General features: G+C 38.6%; 1 protein-coding gene across 1 annotated transcript; it reads right to left on the bottom strand.

Annotated features, from left to right (window-relative positions):
- Nucleotides 1-686: 686 nt before the first annotated feature.
- prrg3 (proline rich and Gla domain 3) lies at nucleotides 687-14,429 on the bottom strand. Its single transcript, XM_042499598.2, has 4 exons — nucleotides 14,073-14,429; nucleotides 10,752-10,800; nucleotides 8,978-9,138; nucleotides 687-8,297 (listed from the first exon to the last, which is right to left on the bottom strand). The coding sequence occupies exons 2-4, from the start codon at nucleotides 10,759-10,761 to the stop codon at nucleotides 7,752-7,754; spliced, it is 717 nt and encodes a 238-aa protein (XP_042355532.1). The 5' UTR covers nucleotides 10,762-10,800; nucleotides 14,073-14,429; the 3' UTR covers nucleotides 687-7,751.
- Between the last annotated feature and the right edge of the window lie 3,047 nt (nucleotides 14,430-17,476).

Raw genomic sequence — 17,476 nt, 5'->3', positions numbered from 1 at the left:
TCTATAGGTCACATGATGTAAAAAAAGAGTGTTGGTAGGAAGTGGCTCCCTCGGGCATGATGCAGCAGGAGCTACAAGAGGTGTTATTGCATGGCATAACTCTTCAAAAGCTGAGCAAATCATCTGGAAGTTTTAAATCCACAATTCCTCTGTGAAATCGTGGACTGTCACCTCCCAGAAATCCCTCATATAAGGGGCTTGCCTCCATTATCGCTCACATAACACGCCAACGTTGCCTTTGATTGGAAATAATGAGGGCTAGTGAGGTGACAGCTAGAAATAAGCCTGCTAGTGTTTTTTTTTTTTTTTTTTTGCTCCTGCTGCCTGTAGCAGTGTCGTAGAGGCACACGATGTTTAATCTAATCCGCTCTTTCTTGAGTCCAAGTGGAAGTTTGTGCCAAAATTGAAGAAATTCTCTAGGTGTTCTTGAGATATCACATTCAAAAGAATGAGACAGACAAGGTCATAGTAACCTTGACCTTTGACCACCAAAATCTAGTCAATTCATTGTTGAATCCAAGTGAACGTTTGTGCCAAATAATAAAAAAAAAAACTCATTCAAGGTGTTCTTGAGACATTGCGTCCAAGCATGGGACATACAGATGGACAGACAACCTGAAAAAAATATCTACTATCAATAATGATGATAAAATCAGTCCCACAGTGACAAAATTTCATATCAAACATCAACCTTAGGTGTCCTTTATTGAAATGCACTAATACTGGATGGAAACATTGTATATTAACACTGAATATAGTGCAGATCATTGAATGACAATGACCGTATTTGGAGGTGGATATGTTTTTAGCATGGATACAGTTCAAAAATGTGCACGTTAGCACTCACACACACACCTATTTTCCACTAATTCCATTACAGTTGTCTACAGGACTCAAATATAAACAGAGGTCTTGTACATTCTTTGACACTCAAGCGTAAAGAAAACACTGCCTGCAACACACCGCTACAGCTGAGGAGGAGTAGAATTTCCCAGCTGTCCAGCTTTTTTGTAGTGAGCCTGTCAATCGTAACCCACAAACAGTCATTCTGTGAACATGTCCGAGCGTGCCAAATCTGCATTTAAATCTTTGCTCACTAATATTTGCAAATAGAGACTGGTACTTGATAAGTTTATCAGAAAAAGCTTCAACCATGTACAGGTGGAAAACAATAACAGGTTTACCATTCTGGTGTCACACACTGGTAACTCTGACGGCAGAACACACACACACACACACACACACACACACACACACACACGCGCACACACACACAGTAATTGATTAATTTTGCTTAGTGAGTGAGCATGAAAAGAAACTGGTAGCTTCAGAGTAACAATCAGTAAGAAGGAACAACAATATAAAAGCTCTACAGTAAACTGCTGTAAAAAGCTCTGAGGATTTCTCCTCAAATACAATAAGAAATGATGGATGTTATCCAGAATAAAAGGAAGACTGCAGGGTTCATATTGGCCCACACACCCAAAGAAACACACACAGTGCTTCAACTATGTGTACAAACACACTTGCTCACACACGCTGAGATAACAAGATTTTAAATAAATGCTGGAACAAATCTATATTCTCTTTTTTTGTACATAATTACCAGTAATTATACAAATGCACTGAATTTAATAAACCAACATATTTTACAGAAAACATTATTTCAACCTTCTGAAATGTGAGTAAGTTAACTAGACTCAAAATTTGTCTAATTAACATTGTACAGTTTAAGTGTACAAAAAGGGTTTTTTTTACATTTTAACCCTTTGCAACCTGGATCAACATCAGTTTTCTTGTGCAGCATTCAGACGCCTTTCGCAAACATTTAACCTTTGAAGCATCAGCAAATTGGTTTGATTTCTTACAGATACACAGGGAAATAGTTAATGAGCAACTTGGCTAAACGTGCCAAAATGTAATTTGTAAAAGGTGACAAAAATAAAGTCTGAAAATGTCAATGACAGAAAATTATTTTTGAAAATAATTACTTTCTCATTTTTTAAATTCTAAAGTCATTTTCTTGTAACTTTTTTAAAATTAATTTCTTGCTGAGTTTTGGGTGCTGCAGCTGCTTATTATGTTTTCATATTTACATAAGATATCAAACCAAATTGCTCAGGTTTCAAGGGGTTAACATGTAATAGTAGTCAAAAGAAAGCAAACCGCTTTTGAAGATACAAATACTTGTGAAAGCACCTGAACGCAGCACGAAAAAAAATGACGTCAATCCAGGTTTCAAAGGGTTAATCTATAAAACATCAGAAATTGGAGAAAATCATAATTTCCCAAAACCCAAATATAATCCCCAAATTTTTCCGTTTACAGTGAACGAAAGATGAAAAAGTCAGGCAGGTCTCATTTGGGATGCTGGAATGTTTGACACTCGGTAATTTATGCAAACAATTGTCAACATTTAGTTACTTTCTGTTGTTAACTGAGCAGCTAATGATTTCATCTCTTCTGTGTGAGACATGAAACTTCTCTGACAAAAATCTCAATGTTGAAAAACTTCCTTACGTCAACATTGACTGCATCATTTGGGTAGCATTTAGGAGTTCCTGTTATTTTGACCTGCATCTGTGCATGTGACGAAGCTTTTTCTGATCAAGCTGCAAGCTGCCACTGAAATAAATATTATAAATATTAGAGGCGGGCAGGCTGTCGTGGTCTGACTGGCAGAGGAGGTTGGATCCCAGTCAAAGACACGATCTATTTGTGAGGTTTTTTTTTTTTTTTTACACATTTGGCACTCATTAATTCTTTGTTGCACCTTAAGCAGCTTGCAGTGTAGTAAAGTATACAGTGTTAGACACTCCTGAAGCATCTTGCTGCATTATATGCTGCATTAGCACTCAGAGATTTACACAAAATTCCCTCCTGGGCTTAGAGTGACAGTAAATCAGCAGTGCAGGGAGGATATAAAAAGATGTGCGCTGGTCACACTGGAGTCTGTACTGGAGCTGGTGATGCAGCGACCCGCACAGACAGCACACACAGCACAAACTCTGCTGTTTGGAAAAGGAGGGCAAAGTACAAAATTTCATCCACACAGTTTTGGCTGCAAAATATCTAAAAAAAAAAATGCAATAATTTTAAAAAAGGCTAAATTGAAAGTATACAAGTACAATTATATTTAAATATAGAATACATCCATTTTGGTGGAAAGAAAAATCTGTTTTTTGTGAAACTTACAGAATCACTTATATTTCAAACAGTGGATTTTAAAAAAAAATTTTTGGGAATGTGGTCAAACAAAAGGCCTGTGTGAAAGAGTTGCAGGCTGTAGAAAAAAGGCAGTGAATAACTTAGCGTACAAGAGAAGAGAATACAAAAATAAGCCACTGGCAGGAAGCTGTAAGTGCACCTTATCGGACGTGGTGAGGTAAAACTCCACTACTATGTCACTAAAATGTAAACATCACACTAAACACTCCTCGTCACTGAAGCACACACTGAACGTGGGACTGTTGGTGAAAGTGAAAAATAGGGAACCATCTAGTAACCACGGCAGCGTCGGAGCCTCGCTCTGCGACTACAGCGTTAACACGACTTATCCTGCTGTACAGTATCCTCTTTAGTCACACACATCCATATTGTGAAGCTGCAACAGGAGCAATTTACATTTTTTATGCAAAATTATATCACACTGCTTTACATGTTTTATGAATTAATCATGTTTACTTTTCATCATGGATAACCGTTATGCAAACCGGCTGGCTGCTGTTTTGGGTTTTTTGATGTATTTTCATTGTTTGGGTTTCTATTGGTGTGTGGAATAAATTAACACCTAAGACTCCAAAGGATGTTGTTAAATACAACTGACAGTAAAAAAAATGAAAATAAAAAAAAAATCTGCCAGTTTGGATATCAGAAGCTCTTGTTATTTTGTAAACTGTGCAGTTAATATAGGTAAAATAATAGAAGAATAAAAGATAGATTTAGGCACAAAAATAACTTCTTTATGGTCAGGACAGCGTCATGTTTTGGCTTAAAATACCTCTTTTTTAGGGCACAATTGCAGCTGGAAACAGTGCTATGTCACAGTTACATAATCCTAGCAGTAAGGACATTCAAAGCCAAAGATACGATGTGATATGAAAAAGTGATGGCTTAAAAACAGGCCGTGGGGCAGAATACACAGTGTGAGAAAATACATCAAAAAACCTCGAAAACTCTACAGCTTGAATATACATGGCAAAAATGTAAAGTATAAACTATGTAAATTATACATTATTTGGAAAAACTGCCGTGATTCTTTGTCATAAGTGTTAAAGAGTCCCTCATTTACATCTCTAAATATCTGTATCGTTTTACTCCTCAGAGCTGAGAAGTTGTGAAGTTTATCCAGTGCAGCTCTAAACATCTGTCAGCATTATAGACTGTCATGTCTCCAGTGATGGTGAGACCGCATCTCCAGACTTTGTAAGACTATTATTTACAGTTATTTACTTTGATTGTATCTAGTGTCTTCACAACTATATTGTTACACAAACCGCAAAAAAAATAAATAAATAAAAAGTGGCGGGGTTCAAGCCAACATGGAACATTAATTATGGCCAAATCTGTTCTGGGCGTTGCTCTTCTTTGGCGACACTATTTATTGATTGACTGCAAAAACATTTTGGGGATATGTTTCAGCAGCTTAATTTAAAATATCCACTTTGTTTAGTGTAGTTTGGACAAATTGTCATTGAATTATGGGCAAATATTTCGCCATGCTAATACACCTGTTTGGGACAGGTGAAGTTCCTATTGAGTAAATTCTAACCAATTTGAGACACGTTATTCAACACTGTTATTAAATATATACACAGAGTTTTGTAATGGACAAACACTTTTTGATTTATAGCTTGAGTTGTGTTATGCCACGCCTGTTTTTTGCTGTGAAGCACCCCCTAGTGGTCAATTTGAATAAGACTTTTAGGGTGTCTTTCAGTCCTTTATCTGCACATATCCTGCAATTTTCATGATGACTGGCCCTATGATTATGAAATTAGGTCTATTTATGTAATGAGACGCGCCCCTTTTGAAGGTGATTAGTCAGTATTTTCAAAACGCAATAAGATATAAGCACGCTGTTATGAAAAAAAAATGATAAGCTTTCGATAACAATGATCCACAGAAAATTTGGTATCAGTCTGACCTAGGAGGAGATGCCAAAAACGGTGGAAAGTTAAGTAAGGCGGACTTTCAGGCTTGAACCCCAAAATTCAATTCAATTTTATTTATAAAGCCCATTATCCCAAAAGAAATCATACTGTAAAATGTTACAACTATAAACAGCAGCAGTAAAATATTAGGACTGAGGCAACCACAGTTCAATCCACTCTGCAACTGACACAAAGGTGCTAGACTGACTCATTGTACAGTGGAGTGTTATGGAGCTGGGAATGCTGATTGTGCTTGTTGTGTGTGAAAGTGTATGTGTGCATCTACACACATACTGTACACACATTCAAATACACAGAATTGTGCATACATGAACGTTTGTGAATATGTGGATCTTCCGGATAAAGAATGACATTTTCTCTTGTTTTGCCCTGGTTCGAAACAGCCTCATATATGCTTGTCCTATGTTATGCAGCATCTCTATGTATTTTATGGCACTATGAGGAAAGTCACTTAAAAGAAGCTTAGGATTTTAGGTGGTGAGTTTTGTGACTGTCATAAAAAGGTACTGATTTTTCTGATTGTGTCAGAGTGCCTCTCCGGTCCACTTGTGTTTTCTTGGTGAGTTTGTTACTCTTCTGTAGTTCAGGTTTGGGGGTTACAGTGATTATTCTATCAAACTAACAGCCCAAAACCCAATAATATTCCATTTCCAAAGATATAAAACACACAAAGCAGCAAATCCTTGATTGGAAAGACTGGTATAGGCAAGTGTTTACAAATTTCACTTAATAAATGAACTAATTCCTAAAAAACTGATCAAAACTGTTGTCAACTAAACTTTTCAGAAATCCTAATCTGCAAACCCAACAAAAATGCAAGAATTTAGAGGGCTGAACAAAACCCTGGTTTTAACACAAAGCCCCCATGAGGTTTGGCTGATATCATGACAGAACAATTTATCAGGGTATTTAGAAATCCAAAAGTTATGTTTTTAAGTACTGTCATTTAACTCATTGTATATAATGCACAACACACACCACTAGAGCTCAGTCTCTGGTCTCTACCGGTGTGGTGGAGGAGTAAGTTACAGTTACAGGACCGTAAACAGCTGGCGGCCAGCAAGCAGAGAAAGACAGGGGAATAAGGGCATGTTTTTTTACATCTAACTTTCTGAATTAAGAATTTATTTTGACCAAACTGGAGCTGGTCATTGTTGGAACAGTGGACTTAGTAGATTTCTAGCTAGAGTAACCAAGTCAAATGAAGTGTTTTATGATGAGTTAACAAGGCAATTAAGTCTCGTCAGTTGTCCATGACAGAGAGAAAGTTGAATTTAAAAGGTAAGGAAAACAGGTGTGATGATATTACTTTTCTTAACATTTTGGGGGTTTCTTTTGTGTATTTATTAGTCTGAAAAGCTAAAAGTAAGTAGCGCACTCATCGTCAGGAGGTTTGAGCAAAGGTTAGCGTCGCACACTTATGCTGTCACATACTGTATAGCCTGCTAAAATTTCGGTAAAGTATGAAGGTATGAAATATTACATACCACCCAAGCCTAGCCTGCACCATGAACATTTGGTCTACATGGTAGGACCAGTGGTCATAGTTAGGTAGCAGGTATGGTAAGTGTTAAGACAATGTGCATTTAACAACAGATACACTTAAATTTAAAAGTAAAGAAATAATTACTAAGAATTCGAAGGGTCAGGCCACTCACATTTGTAGTAGCAGTAATAGTGAGAGTGTGAAAAGCATGGATTTCCTCGTACAGCAGTAAACAACAGCTGGTGTGTGGAGGTGGTCCGAAAGCCTCGCAGTAATAGTCAATAGTGCAAGTATCAGGGAAGTAAATGAGCTCAGTCTTGTTGGCAGTTGAATGATCTACAGTGGAGTCAGGATTTGGCATTAAAAAGTGAATTTGAGCCCAAGTAATTCTGGGTCTCTCCTTGAAAGTTGAAATGAAAAGGGCTTTTTAATCTTCACACGTGCTTCACTTTTCATTACATCTGTGAAAACCAAACTTGTGAATGATCTAAGAGCATCGAACGAAACAGCAACGTTGGCTCAGAGTCCAAATACTTTGACTACTGACTGTGTATGTACAGTTTAAAGAGTCACACTACAAGCACGCTAGATATGAAACAGCCTGTCAGCGAACCTTTCAGTCACAGTGGCTGTTCAGCAAGTGTAAAAGCCCGGCTGCAGCGTGGAGATTCAACACCATGGTAACACCCCATGCCGTGCACAGAAACCTGTCTGCTACAAGGGCCGCAAAGGGATCAGTGAGCATCCTGCTCGCCAGATCCTCTCCAGGCACCTCGTTGCACCTGCTGTTGACTGCACCAAGAACAAAGTCTGCCATTCACAGTTTGCCAAAGCAAAATGAAGACCAAAGGAACAAAGTATCTGAGACGTTTAGGGTCAACTATGGATCACAATCCTTGGTGGCGTACGTAATCATGGCAGTGGCTGGCTATAGGTTACACCCGTGAGTGAATCAAGTGTATTTTATGGTGCAGAAAATTCAGAATTACAACATGTGTTTGGCAACTGGCAGTCAGCAGCACCAACTGAAGCAGAAACTGCTCTTATGCCAACCTCAACCTCCTTCAGACACAGCAGGGCAGCAGCCGCTTTCATTTCTCCTTTATGATCTCCTCGTATTTGGGCGGAGGGTCGCTATATGAAGGCGCTGAGGTCTCGTCACCGCTGCTCTCCAGGTGTCCTGTCACCTCTTCATAAGACGGAGGGGGTGTGGCGCCGGACAGCCGCGAGGCCACCGACAGGGAGGAGTCCTGGACGTACAGGGCACAAGTGTTCTGCTGGTGGAGGCCGTGGGAGTCCGACTGAGAAGCTCCTCCTCTCTCTGCTCCGCTGACCACCACAGTGGGACGGGAGCTGGACTCCTGGTGGGAGCTTTCGCTGTGCGCTTCGCGGTGAACCAGGATGCGCGGCAGACTGCGGGTGCTGCGGTTGTTGGCCAAGTAGCGGTTCTGTGTGTACGCGGGCCGTCGACGAGTGGCCTTCTGGAGCTGGCACCTCCAGAGGAGGAAGAGGCCGATGATGATGAGCAGAGCCACTCCCAGCAGAGGAACCACCATGTAGACGGTGTCGGCGCGCTCTGAGCGCCCCTCACCGTTGCTGCTCACTGTATAGATGCTGCGGGTTTTCCAAAACTCCATCTAGGAAGCATGACGAAGATATGTTTAGTTCTTTGGTTTATTTTAAGCTGTTTGCTTGATTCAAAGTCAGACTAAAACAGAAATTTCTCGACTCTAGTGATCAGGGTCGGACTGGAAACAAAATTCGGCCTGCGTATTTTTCTTCTGGACTAGCCCACTACTACCCCCCGAACCTGCTGGTAGATTGTTGTCATTACCGCTGCTAATGAAGATTTTCGATGCTACTGTTACTTTTAAGTAAGTCTGCAACATCAGCCTCCAGTATTTTTTTTCTCAAGTCTTCTCTGCTCCACCTTTTTGTTTTTTGGCTCCTTTTTCCATCTAAATTGTGTTTTTATTCCAAATATGCCACTCCATATACCTAGATTTTATTTATGTCCTGCTTGACCCCTGACATTTCATGATGGACAGATCCACATGAAGCTGTGGGGGGAGGTGACGATGGCCGGTACCTTTTTGGGGCTGTCCCAGCATCAAGTGGGCTGTGGCCGGCAGATCTTTCTTTCTGTTTTTTTTCTCCCTACAACTTTTTTTCTACATGGCTGGTGGCGGCCCTGCAGCCCACAAGGATCTGGCATTTGCCAGTAATGCCAGATTGGCCCGTCCAAGTCTGGCGGTGATCACATACTGACATAATTGATGAAGTAGTGTGTGCACACATTTGCTGTACTCTGGCTCACCGTTCTCTCTTTGTTCTCAAACACTTCATTGGCCTCTTCGAAGCTGCAGCTCTCCTCGCCACACTCCCTCTCGATGTTTCCCTGTCTCAACTCCTCCAGGAAGCCGTTGGCTCGAGGGAAACGCTTCAGAACCGAGTGTGCATCCTTACCATCCAGGAATGCTGCAGCACACACACGAAGCAAAAGTTCAGCCGGTCACTAGAGTAACTCAACAAGTCAAGTCAATTTTATTTATAAAGCTCATTATCATAAAACACAGTTTTCAGAGGGCTTCACAGCATACGACATCCCTCCGTCCTTAGACCCTCACATCGTCTAAGCAAAAACTCCCCCAAAAAAACATGCAACAGCACGCATAAGGACTTTTTTTTCCCCCCTGCACCTTTTAGAGCTCCTACACATTCATCTCAACCGGATATTCTCATGTACTGCTCTCCATCAATCCTCAGCCAACCCACAAATCTGATTGTAGTGATCATCGTGATGAACCCACACAGAATTATCAACAGCTCTACAGATTTTCTTTGGCTCTTTCAGCTCATTCTTTTAGTTATGCGGCCCACAACTTTCCTGTTTTGTTTCAGTCCCGGTGCTTTCATCAAGCAGCAGGCAGCTGTTTCAGAGAAAAACAGAACCCACCGTACACTCCACACTCAGCACCACACAGCTGACAGAGTTAGAGACGAGCTGGCAGAGGTGGGACCAATTCACTGTTTTGCAAGTCACAAGTCACAAGATAGGCAAGTCCCCAGTCAAGTCACAAGTCCTAAACTTTGATATTCCAGTCCTAAACAAATCATAATGCTTTCTTCACCTGATTTAATGCTATTTTAACAACAGAGTAGCAATATATTACATTTACAGCTTTTTACAATTTGTATTAACTTGGAACCGTCAGTTATTAAGGAATAGTTGATTATAGAAATTAATGGAAATGAATTTATTTGTGGCACACAATTGCATATATATAATAATAATCAGGTTTTAACCCTTTGAAATCTGAGCAAAATGGCTTGATTTCTTTCAAAAACATGGGGAGAAGGCAATGAGCAACTAAACAATAAATAGACCAGAAGTTAGCAAGAAATGATTAATAATTAAATTATGTGAAGAGAAGAAAAGAGAGAAAATTAAAGAACATAAACAAACAAAATGACCTGGAAAAAGTGCAGAATTTTTAAAAGAATACTGAAAACATAATTTTAAATTTATAACCAAAATTATAATGAATATAATTTTCTGGATTTTGTAATAATTGACCCCCCCACAGGTTTAAAGACTGGTAAAAGGTGTCTGAATTAGATGGAGAATTATACCTTTATTTCAGTTATTTTTAAAACAGAGACTATACACATACTTACATTAAAGAATGGTTTCAAGCCCTACAGTGATAAAACATTTGTTCAATCAAACTTAACCCTTCTGTTTTCATTCCTTTAAGGGTCATGCTGAGTGGTGATAATAATAATAATAATAATAATAATACTGTAATAGAGTGATACTGTGAAATCACAGTATTTTCTGAGAAGATTATTGTACTGTGAAAATTGCATACCGTTGCAACTCTGTTGCACAATTTTTATATTCTGGAGGAAGGTTTCAGCTACTTTCAAAAGCCTCAAACCAAGTGAAGTCGTGTCTAATTTGTGTTTGAGGAGAGGTTGACCTGTTTGAAAAGGATGTGTGTGTGTGTGTGTGTGTGTGTGTGTGTGTGTGTGTGTGTGTGTGTGTGTGTGTGTGTGTGTGTGTGTGTGTGTGTGTGTGTTGTGCTCACCAGCAGCCATGCTTCTGCCCTGTTACTCACACTCTGACTGACTGCAGACCTGCAGGGAGAACACAGCACAACATTAGACAACCATGACTGACAGAATCATTTAACAAAGGGATGGGATCGCCGTCCAGCAGAGCGATGCATCCTCCGCAAAAGCTGCAAGAGGCATTTTTCACCACTCACTTGGATACAATAACGCTACATTTCCTGGCATCTAAACAGCCTAACTGGTTCCCTAGATGTATTAGCTGATAGTCATGCTCAAGTGCAATATCTGTCATTTTAAATTTGGCCTACACCAAAAGCCAAAACCCAGACCTTCCTGTTGGTAACTTCAATAAAAATAGTTTTTTATATCATATTTCCTGAAACTGTAACTATCCTGACTGTAGCACATGAGGCGGATGTTTCTTTGTTTTGGTGAATTTTCCATATTTGAATCTAGGATCGGAGGAAAGAGGCTGCAGAGTGTAAAGACAAATTTGTGAGTTGTGATATTGAGCTTAATATATACTAATTGTATATATTAAGTATATGACTGATAAAAACTACACTGCTAAATGTGTCATTACCAAAAACCTTCACATGATCTCAGCAGTATTTCACTCTGTCCACTTATTATTATTTAATGACATATCAGCACTCTCAGAAACCATGAGAACAAGTCTTGCCTGAATAACTCAATGACAAAAACATTCAACTTCACTTTTCATCTTACGCACAGTCGATTCTGACCGCTTTCTAAATGTGAGACACTGATACAAAGGCTAAACATGCTGATTCATATAGTATTACTACACAGAGTAGTCAAAGTGTCTCTGTGATCATGTGGTGGCTAAAACAGCTCATATGCTCATGCTAGAAAATGTGCTCTGACAGCTGTGAAACACTTTACTGGTTTCCAGTTTCAGAGTTTCCCCACAGACTTCCATCATTACTTTATGCACAGATTACACTCTGGCCCCAGCTACTGTATGTCAGGTCTTCTACAGAAGAGGTCACAAGTGATGTAGTCCCATAAAACTACACCCACTTTAGCATCACTCCTGCTAGAAGACATGGTAACCATGTAAAAAAAGCAACACAACACCATCATAGTCCTTAATTCATGGGATTATTCACTTCTTGTGGTGAGTCATTTTTTGTAACAGTAAGACTCTAGCTTTTCGTTTTAAACTCAGTAAATCATACATTGGGTGGGGTGAAATGAGGTCACGTGGGACACATTTTGATAGATTACCAAGAAAACCACCAAAAGCACCTTGAGTGTTACTTTTAGAACTCCTCATGTATCTCTGCTATATTTTGAAAATAAAATATGTTGCCAAATTTAGAAACACTGGATCCTCAAATTTATCAAGCCCCTACCTACTGGGATGACACGTTCAGGTGAAATGGTACCACTATTGTCCCTTTGAAGCCTAAGCAAATCGGCTTGATTTTTTTCAAAAACATGGGAAAAAAAGCAATGAGCAACTTCAGCAAAAATAGCCCAAAATGAGCAACAAAAAAGAGTAAATAAATTACATATGAGGGGGAAAAAAAAGAAAACTAACAAACAAGGAAATTAACTGGAAAAAAGTGTTTAAAATTATAATAATTCTGTTACATAATTTTAAACAAGTAATTATGATAATTATAAATATAGTTTTTACCTAGCTTTGTTTCCCCTAGCTTTTTAAAAATAACTTTCTAAATCAACCCTAGACTGCATTATCTAGGTGTATTAGTCCGACTTTGAGAAACTCGACTTAGAATGATTTCAGTCAGACTGACATGTTTTCATGTATTTTAAAAGTCCAGTTTTAGTCGGACTAACACAATACTTAGACTTTCTCTAACATCATGTGAACATACTGACTGATGGTTAATTCTGGACTATTCTAACTGACACAGACTCACTGCACTATCTTAAATATTTAATAACAAAAATACTAAAAATGACAGTGACATTACAGGATGGCACACAATAGCAAAAGTCATAGTTGTATGGCAACTGGCAGCCTAAAGTCATACTGGTTTCACTGTGGAAAAGTGCCCCATTTTAACTTAATGCATCCTACTCACACAATACCCTATCCCATATAAACTAAAGTGTATCGCCAATATTCGTATAAGTAAACTGTTATTACCAAAAAGAAAAAAATAACATGCCATATAGCAATACTTGCAAGTTCTGGGACCAGTGATTTTTTAAAAATGTATTTATCTTTTATTTTATTGTTGTGTTGCCCATTGTTTCACGTAAAGCACATTTGTACCGCTGATGCAATAACATGTTTGCTGACCTGACGCTGATATTTTAAGGGCCCATGATGTAAGACCTGAGGCTATTTGTCCCATTTTACCTGATGTCTTAAATCACCTGACTTCACCATATAGAGCACAGATGTAACATGTTCTTTTATGCATAAATCTGCTTCAGACTGACTAGACAGGTTGCTTTTTGATTTAACTGTAACACAGTTTTATTCTTCGGATCTGCAAGACATGCGTGTTTGACATGTTTTACATTTCACACATTTTTGCATCAGCCTAATTCTTTTCATGTTTACTCCCATGTATTGTTTTGGGTGACTGACACCACATTTGCTGTGTCTGGCATATACCGCCTGGGAAACAGACAGCTCTCTGAAATATTACAGGGAGGGTCTATTTTTTTTTTTTTTTTTTACATTTAGCCTTACCTCAGACAAATATAGGCTACTATAAATATAGATGGAGAGGGATGGGGTTGGGGGTTTCCATAGCAACAGAGACAGAGATATGGGAGGCTCTGAATCCAGATCAACTTGAGTAATTAGGATCCAGGATAGTGTTTTTAATGGGGTGTCTACTGTAAAATATTTCTATCAAAAAAAAAAATGTCTCTGTCCTGGAATAGCCTATAGAGACACGAGCGCACAGGTGAGGCGCGCGCACAGACACAATGCTATTCATCAAGGAGCATCCCATTTCTACAAGTGCAAGCCAAAATGCTGTTGATATACTTCAAAAATACATCCCCATGTTAACGCCAAAACATAAACAGACATTTACTTTTATAAAAACATTTTATTTTTTTTGAATAAACTGGTAGAAAGAGGCTTTTGAGGTCAGTAAGATCTCGTCGCCTTCTCGCGCTCCGGCACCGTTAACTGCATATAAAAAATTCAAGACTCATGTTGACTTAAAGTCATTTTTTCTCCGACGACATATGTCGACACGTTGTGCCTCATAACTATAAACTACCTAAAGCTTTTGGACAATTAATTTTTCTGTCACTTGACGGTTTAGTTCTCTCTCTACTTTGTTTGAAGGAGGGAAATATAAAGTCTTTCTTACCTTCATTCCGCTTGATAACAGCCTTTCCCTTTCCATCTCCAACTCCAGGGAACTCCCACACCAGTCATGAAAATGCCCGTGATTGACGTATCCACGAGCCAATAGGAGAGGAGGAATCCCTAAAACTGGCCAATTACAGCCCTCATGAGTATCGACTGACGCAAAGGGAAGGGGCGGGGAAAACGTACTGAGAAGAAAAAGGAAAAAATGAAAGCCGGGCACACGGACGGCTGCCACAGGCGGAGGCTCGCTGAGCGGGCGCGCGTGTTTAATAAGATTAACGGTGACGTTTTTAATTCGCCACCGAGGTGACAGTTTAGAAAAACGTAAGTATTCACGTTAAATGACAGATTTCCCGCCTGTAGACGGACTGTTTACCTAACAGATCCATGGTAGAGAGACAAACAAAACTCCACAAAGCCACACCTTGCATACTCAGTACTCAGCTTCCCAACATCCTCAGTGCGGGTCTGACCCGTCTGACCACGCGCCTGTACGGAAGAGGATTAGGGCCACACGTGAAACATTTGTTTGAGTTTGAGTTGAATGTAAATTTCGACTGTATTGTTAGAATTCTGAGTTTAAACTCTGAACTTAAATCAATTTTTCACATGGTGCCCTAACAGGCTCACGAGCATGAACGCACTAAAAGAGCGTTTTTGAACATTTTTGGTGAAAAGTGAACCCAAGCATCAGTTTGAAACATAGTTGAATGTGAGTGTTTATAACTTGCCTAATTTTTGTGTTCAAGCTTTCAAATTTAGACAGAACGTGCAATTATTTGTCTGCTATAAATAGCAATGTTTCCCACTTAATTATATCACAGAGTTCATTAACTGTAGAATACAAGGAGCTGCATTGTTACAACCAGCCTCACCACTGAGGTAAGTTGTAACAATGAGAGCGAAGAATACAGTTACACAAAAAAAAAAAAAAAAAAAAACACACATAAAATGTCTTAATATCTCATAAGAGTTTTCAATGTGTCACAAAAGTCCTTTGTCCCTCCCAGGCCCTATAGGAGCGAGCTTGCCCACTGTTGGAACTGGCTGTTAGCAGGTTTGTTTTTAATGCCTCTGCGCCGGCAGAAACTGTGGCTGGAGGCAAGATGTTTTGTGGGTTGTCCATCTGTCCTTCTTATCTTTGTGAGCATGATATCTTAAAAACACCTTGAGGGAATTTCTTTAAATGTTGTGCAAGCATCCACTAGAACTAAAGAATGAACTGATTGGAGTTTGGTGGTGAGAGGTCATATTTACCTTAAAAGAAAAAAATAAATAAATAAATAAATATATATATATATATATATATATATATATATATATATATATATATATATATATATATATATATATATATACTTTTTAAAGGTCATTGTCTTTTATGTTTTTGTTTTTGACTTTTCTTTATGTATGTGATGCAAACCTGCATGTTGGCTCCCTCTGGAGGCTCTTTTGGAAATTTGATGCTTATCAGGGAGCTAATACTCATCGCCTGGCTCAATACCTCTCTGCTTCTCCCCCAGTTACTGGTCTGTTTTTCTTCACAAAGAGAGACAAAAGGACTCGGCTGTATACAGAATAGCCTTGGCCCTCCTGGACAGTGACGTATCCCGGAAATAAGAAAGTTTAACAGAAGAGCATGCAGTATATTTTATTTAAATCCTCATCCCAACAGTCAAAGTAAAGAATGCCCTCTTGCCAGTGGTGGAAGATGTATTCAGATCCTTTAATTATGTAAAAGTGCTAATACTACACTGTAAAAATACTCAGTTACAAGTAAAAATTCTGCATCAAATTTTATTTAAGTAAATTTGATGCTTAAGTACTTAAGCATATTCATGGAAAAAAAGTACTTAAATTTAAAAGTTGAAGTACCCTATGCAGAAAAATCTAAAAACTTAAAATTACCTAAAAGCAACTGAAAAAAAACTCCCCACAAACTAAAAATATTAATTAAAAAATAAAAAATAAATTAAAAAACATCCCCAAAACTCAAAAGTGTTTAAAAAAAAAAAAAGAAAATACCCCCCCCCAAAAAACACAAAATGCCCCCCCCCCCCACAAAAAAAAAACAACTCAAAATTATAGAAGAAGAAGAAAAATACCTAAATGTTGTAATGTAATTTTGTGTCAACTGACTGGCCGATTGATCAGCCAATGATTGATGATCACCGTGTTCCCATATTTTCCAAAGACATCAGGTTTCAAAGGGTTAATCTGGCGTTGATACAGGAAAGGGGACTTCATAGATAGTAACCAGATGTTCGCATTTAAAGGTGTAATCATAAAAGCCTCAGGCCACCAGGGACTTCATTTGCATTTAGTCTATCAAAAAGGTGTTGATAAGTCACGTGATCTGAGTCCTCCCGTTGATGATCGTTAATTAGCATTTACACAAACCCACAGCAGCCTGGCGGGTTGTCTTATATCGTACATCTTTGTAAGTCAGCTGTTGGGATCACCGTCAGCAGCACTCCGTTATTAGTCGCTTCCTGAGAGCCTGATGCGGTAATGCTACATTCATGTACTGTCGGACATTTGAAAATTAACGTCGAGTGTCCACTAACTGCTCAAGAAATGTGGAAGTATTCTCAGAATTTCCAGTCAAGCTCCCACAATAAGTCTAAAATACACTGTGGAAACAAAATTGTCACATTCATACTGTTAAGTGCAAAAATGCATCATTGAATCCCATTCAAACGGCAAGTTTTGATCCCACAGCCACCAAAGCGCATTCTAGGCTTTTGCTATGTAATTTTGGAATTTTTACCAATTTCCATCTGATGAGGTGATTTTTACTATATTTGGCATATACACAGAAAGTACATGCTATTTCCAGGAGGTGCACTGTCACAATCAGTGTTGCTGCAAATTACTGACATATCCCACGCTGTGATCATCAAAACTAATAAATAAAAAAAAAAAATCTATTTTGCACTTAGTATGTTGAAAAAACAAAATAATTAAAAATAAATAAATAAAAAGAAATCTAAAAGTGTAGTGGCATCATAAATAAAACCTGGCATTTAAAGGTTTAACATTCTGAAAATTAATGGATATTTGACATTTATGATTAGGACTGGTGTTGGTTAAAACATTTACTCAATTAAAGTGGAAAATGATTCTTTAAAGCTTGATTTTGAAAAGTGCATTTTGTGCACAGAGCAGTCCGAATGTGTGTAATAATAAAGTGGGCCCTAAGGGTTAATTCAAAGTGTAAGTACAAGTAAATGCTGGTAAATAAAAATGTTAGCAGTCAGAAGTGGCTTTGAGAGCTGTTGTTAGCACCTGCCCTCATGTGATTAGGCTATGATTTATCTTCTAAGCTCGGACTACTGATTCACCAAAATTTGTAATTTTATTTTATAGTAATGAAGTAACAAAAATGTAGAGGACGTAGAA

Source organism: Plectropomus leopardus, chromosome 15, assembly GCF_026936395.1.
Source record: "Plectropomus leopardus strain MGB_pleo_1.0 chromosome 15, ASM2693639v1, whole genome shotgun sequence".
NCBI classification, from domain to species: domain Eukaryota; kingdom Metazoa; phylum Chordata; class Actinopteri; order Perciformes; family Serranidae; genus Plectropomus; species Plectropomus leopardus.
Note: the sequence above shows the minus strand (reverse complement) of the source record. Positions and strands in the feature narration are given on the sequence as shown.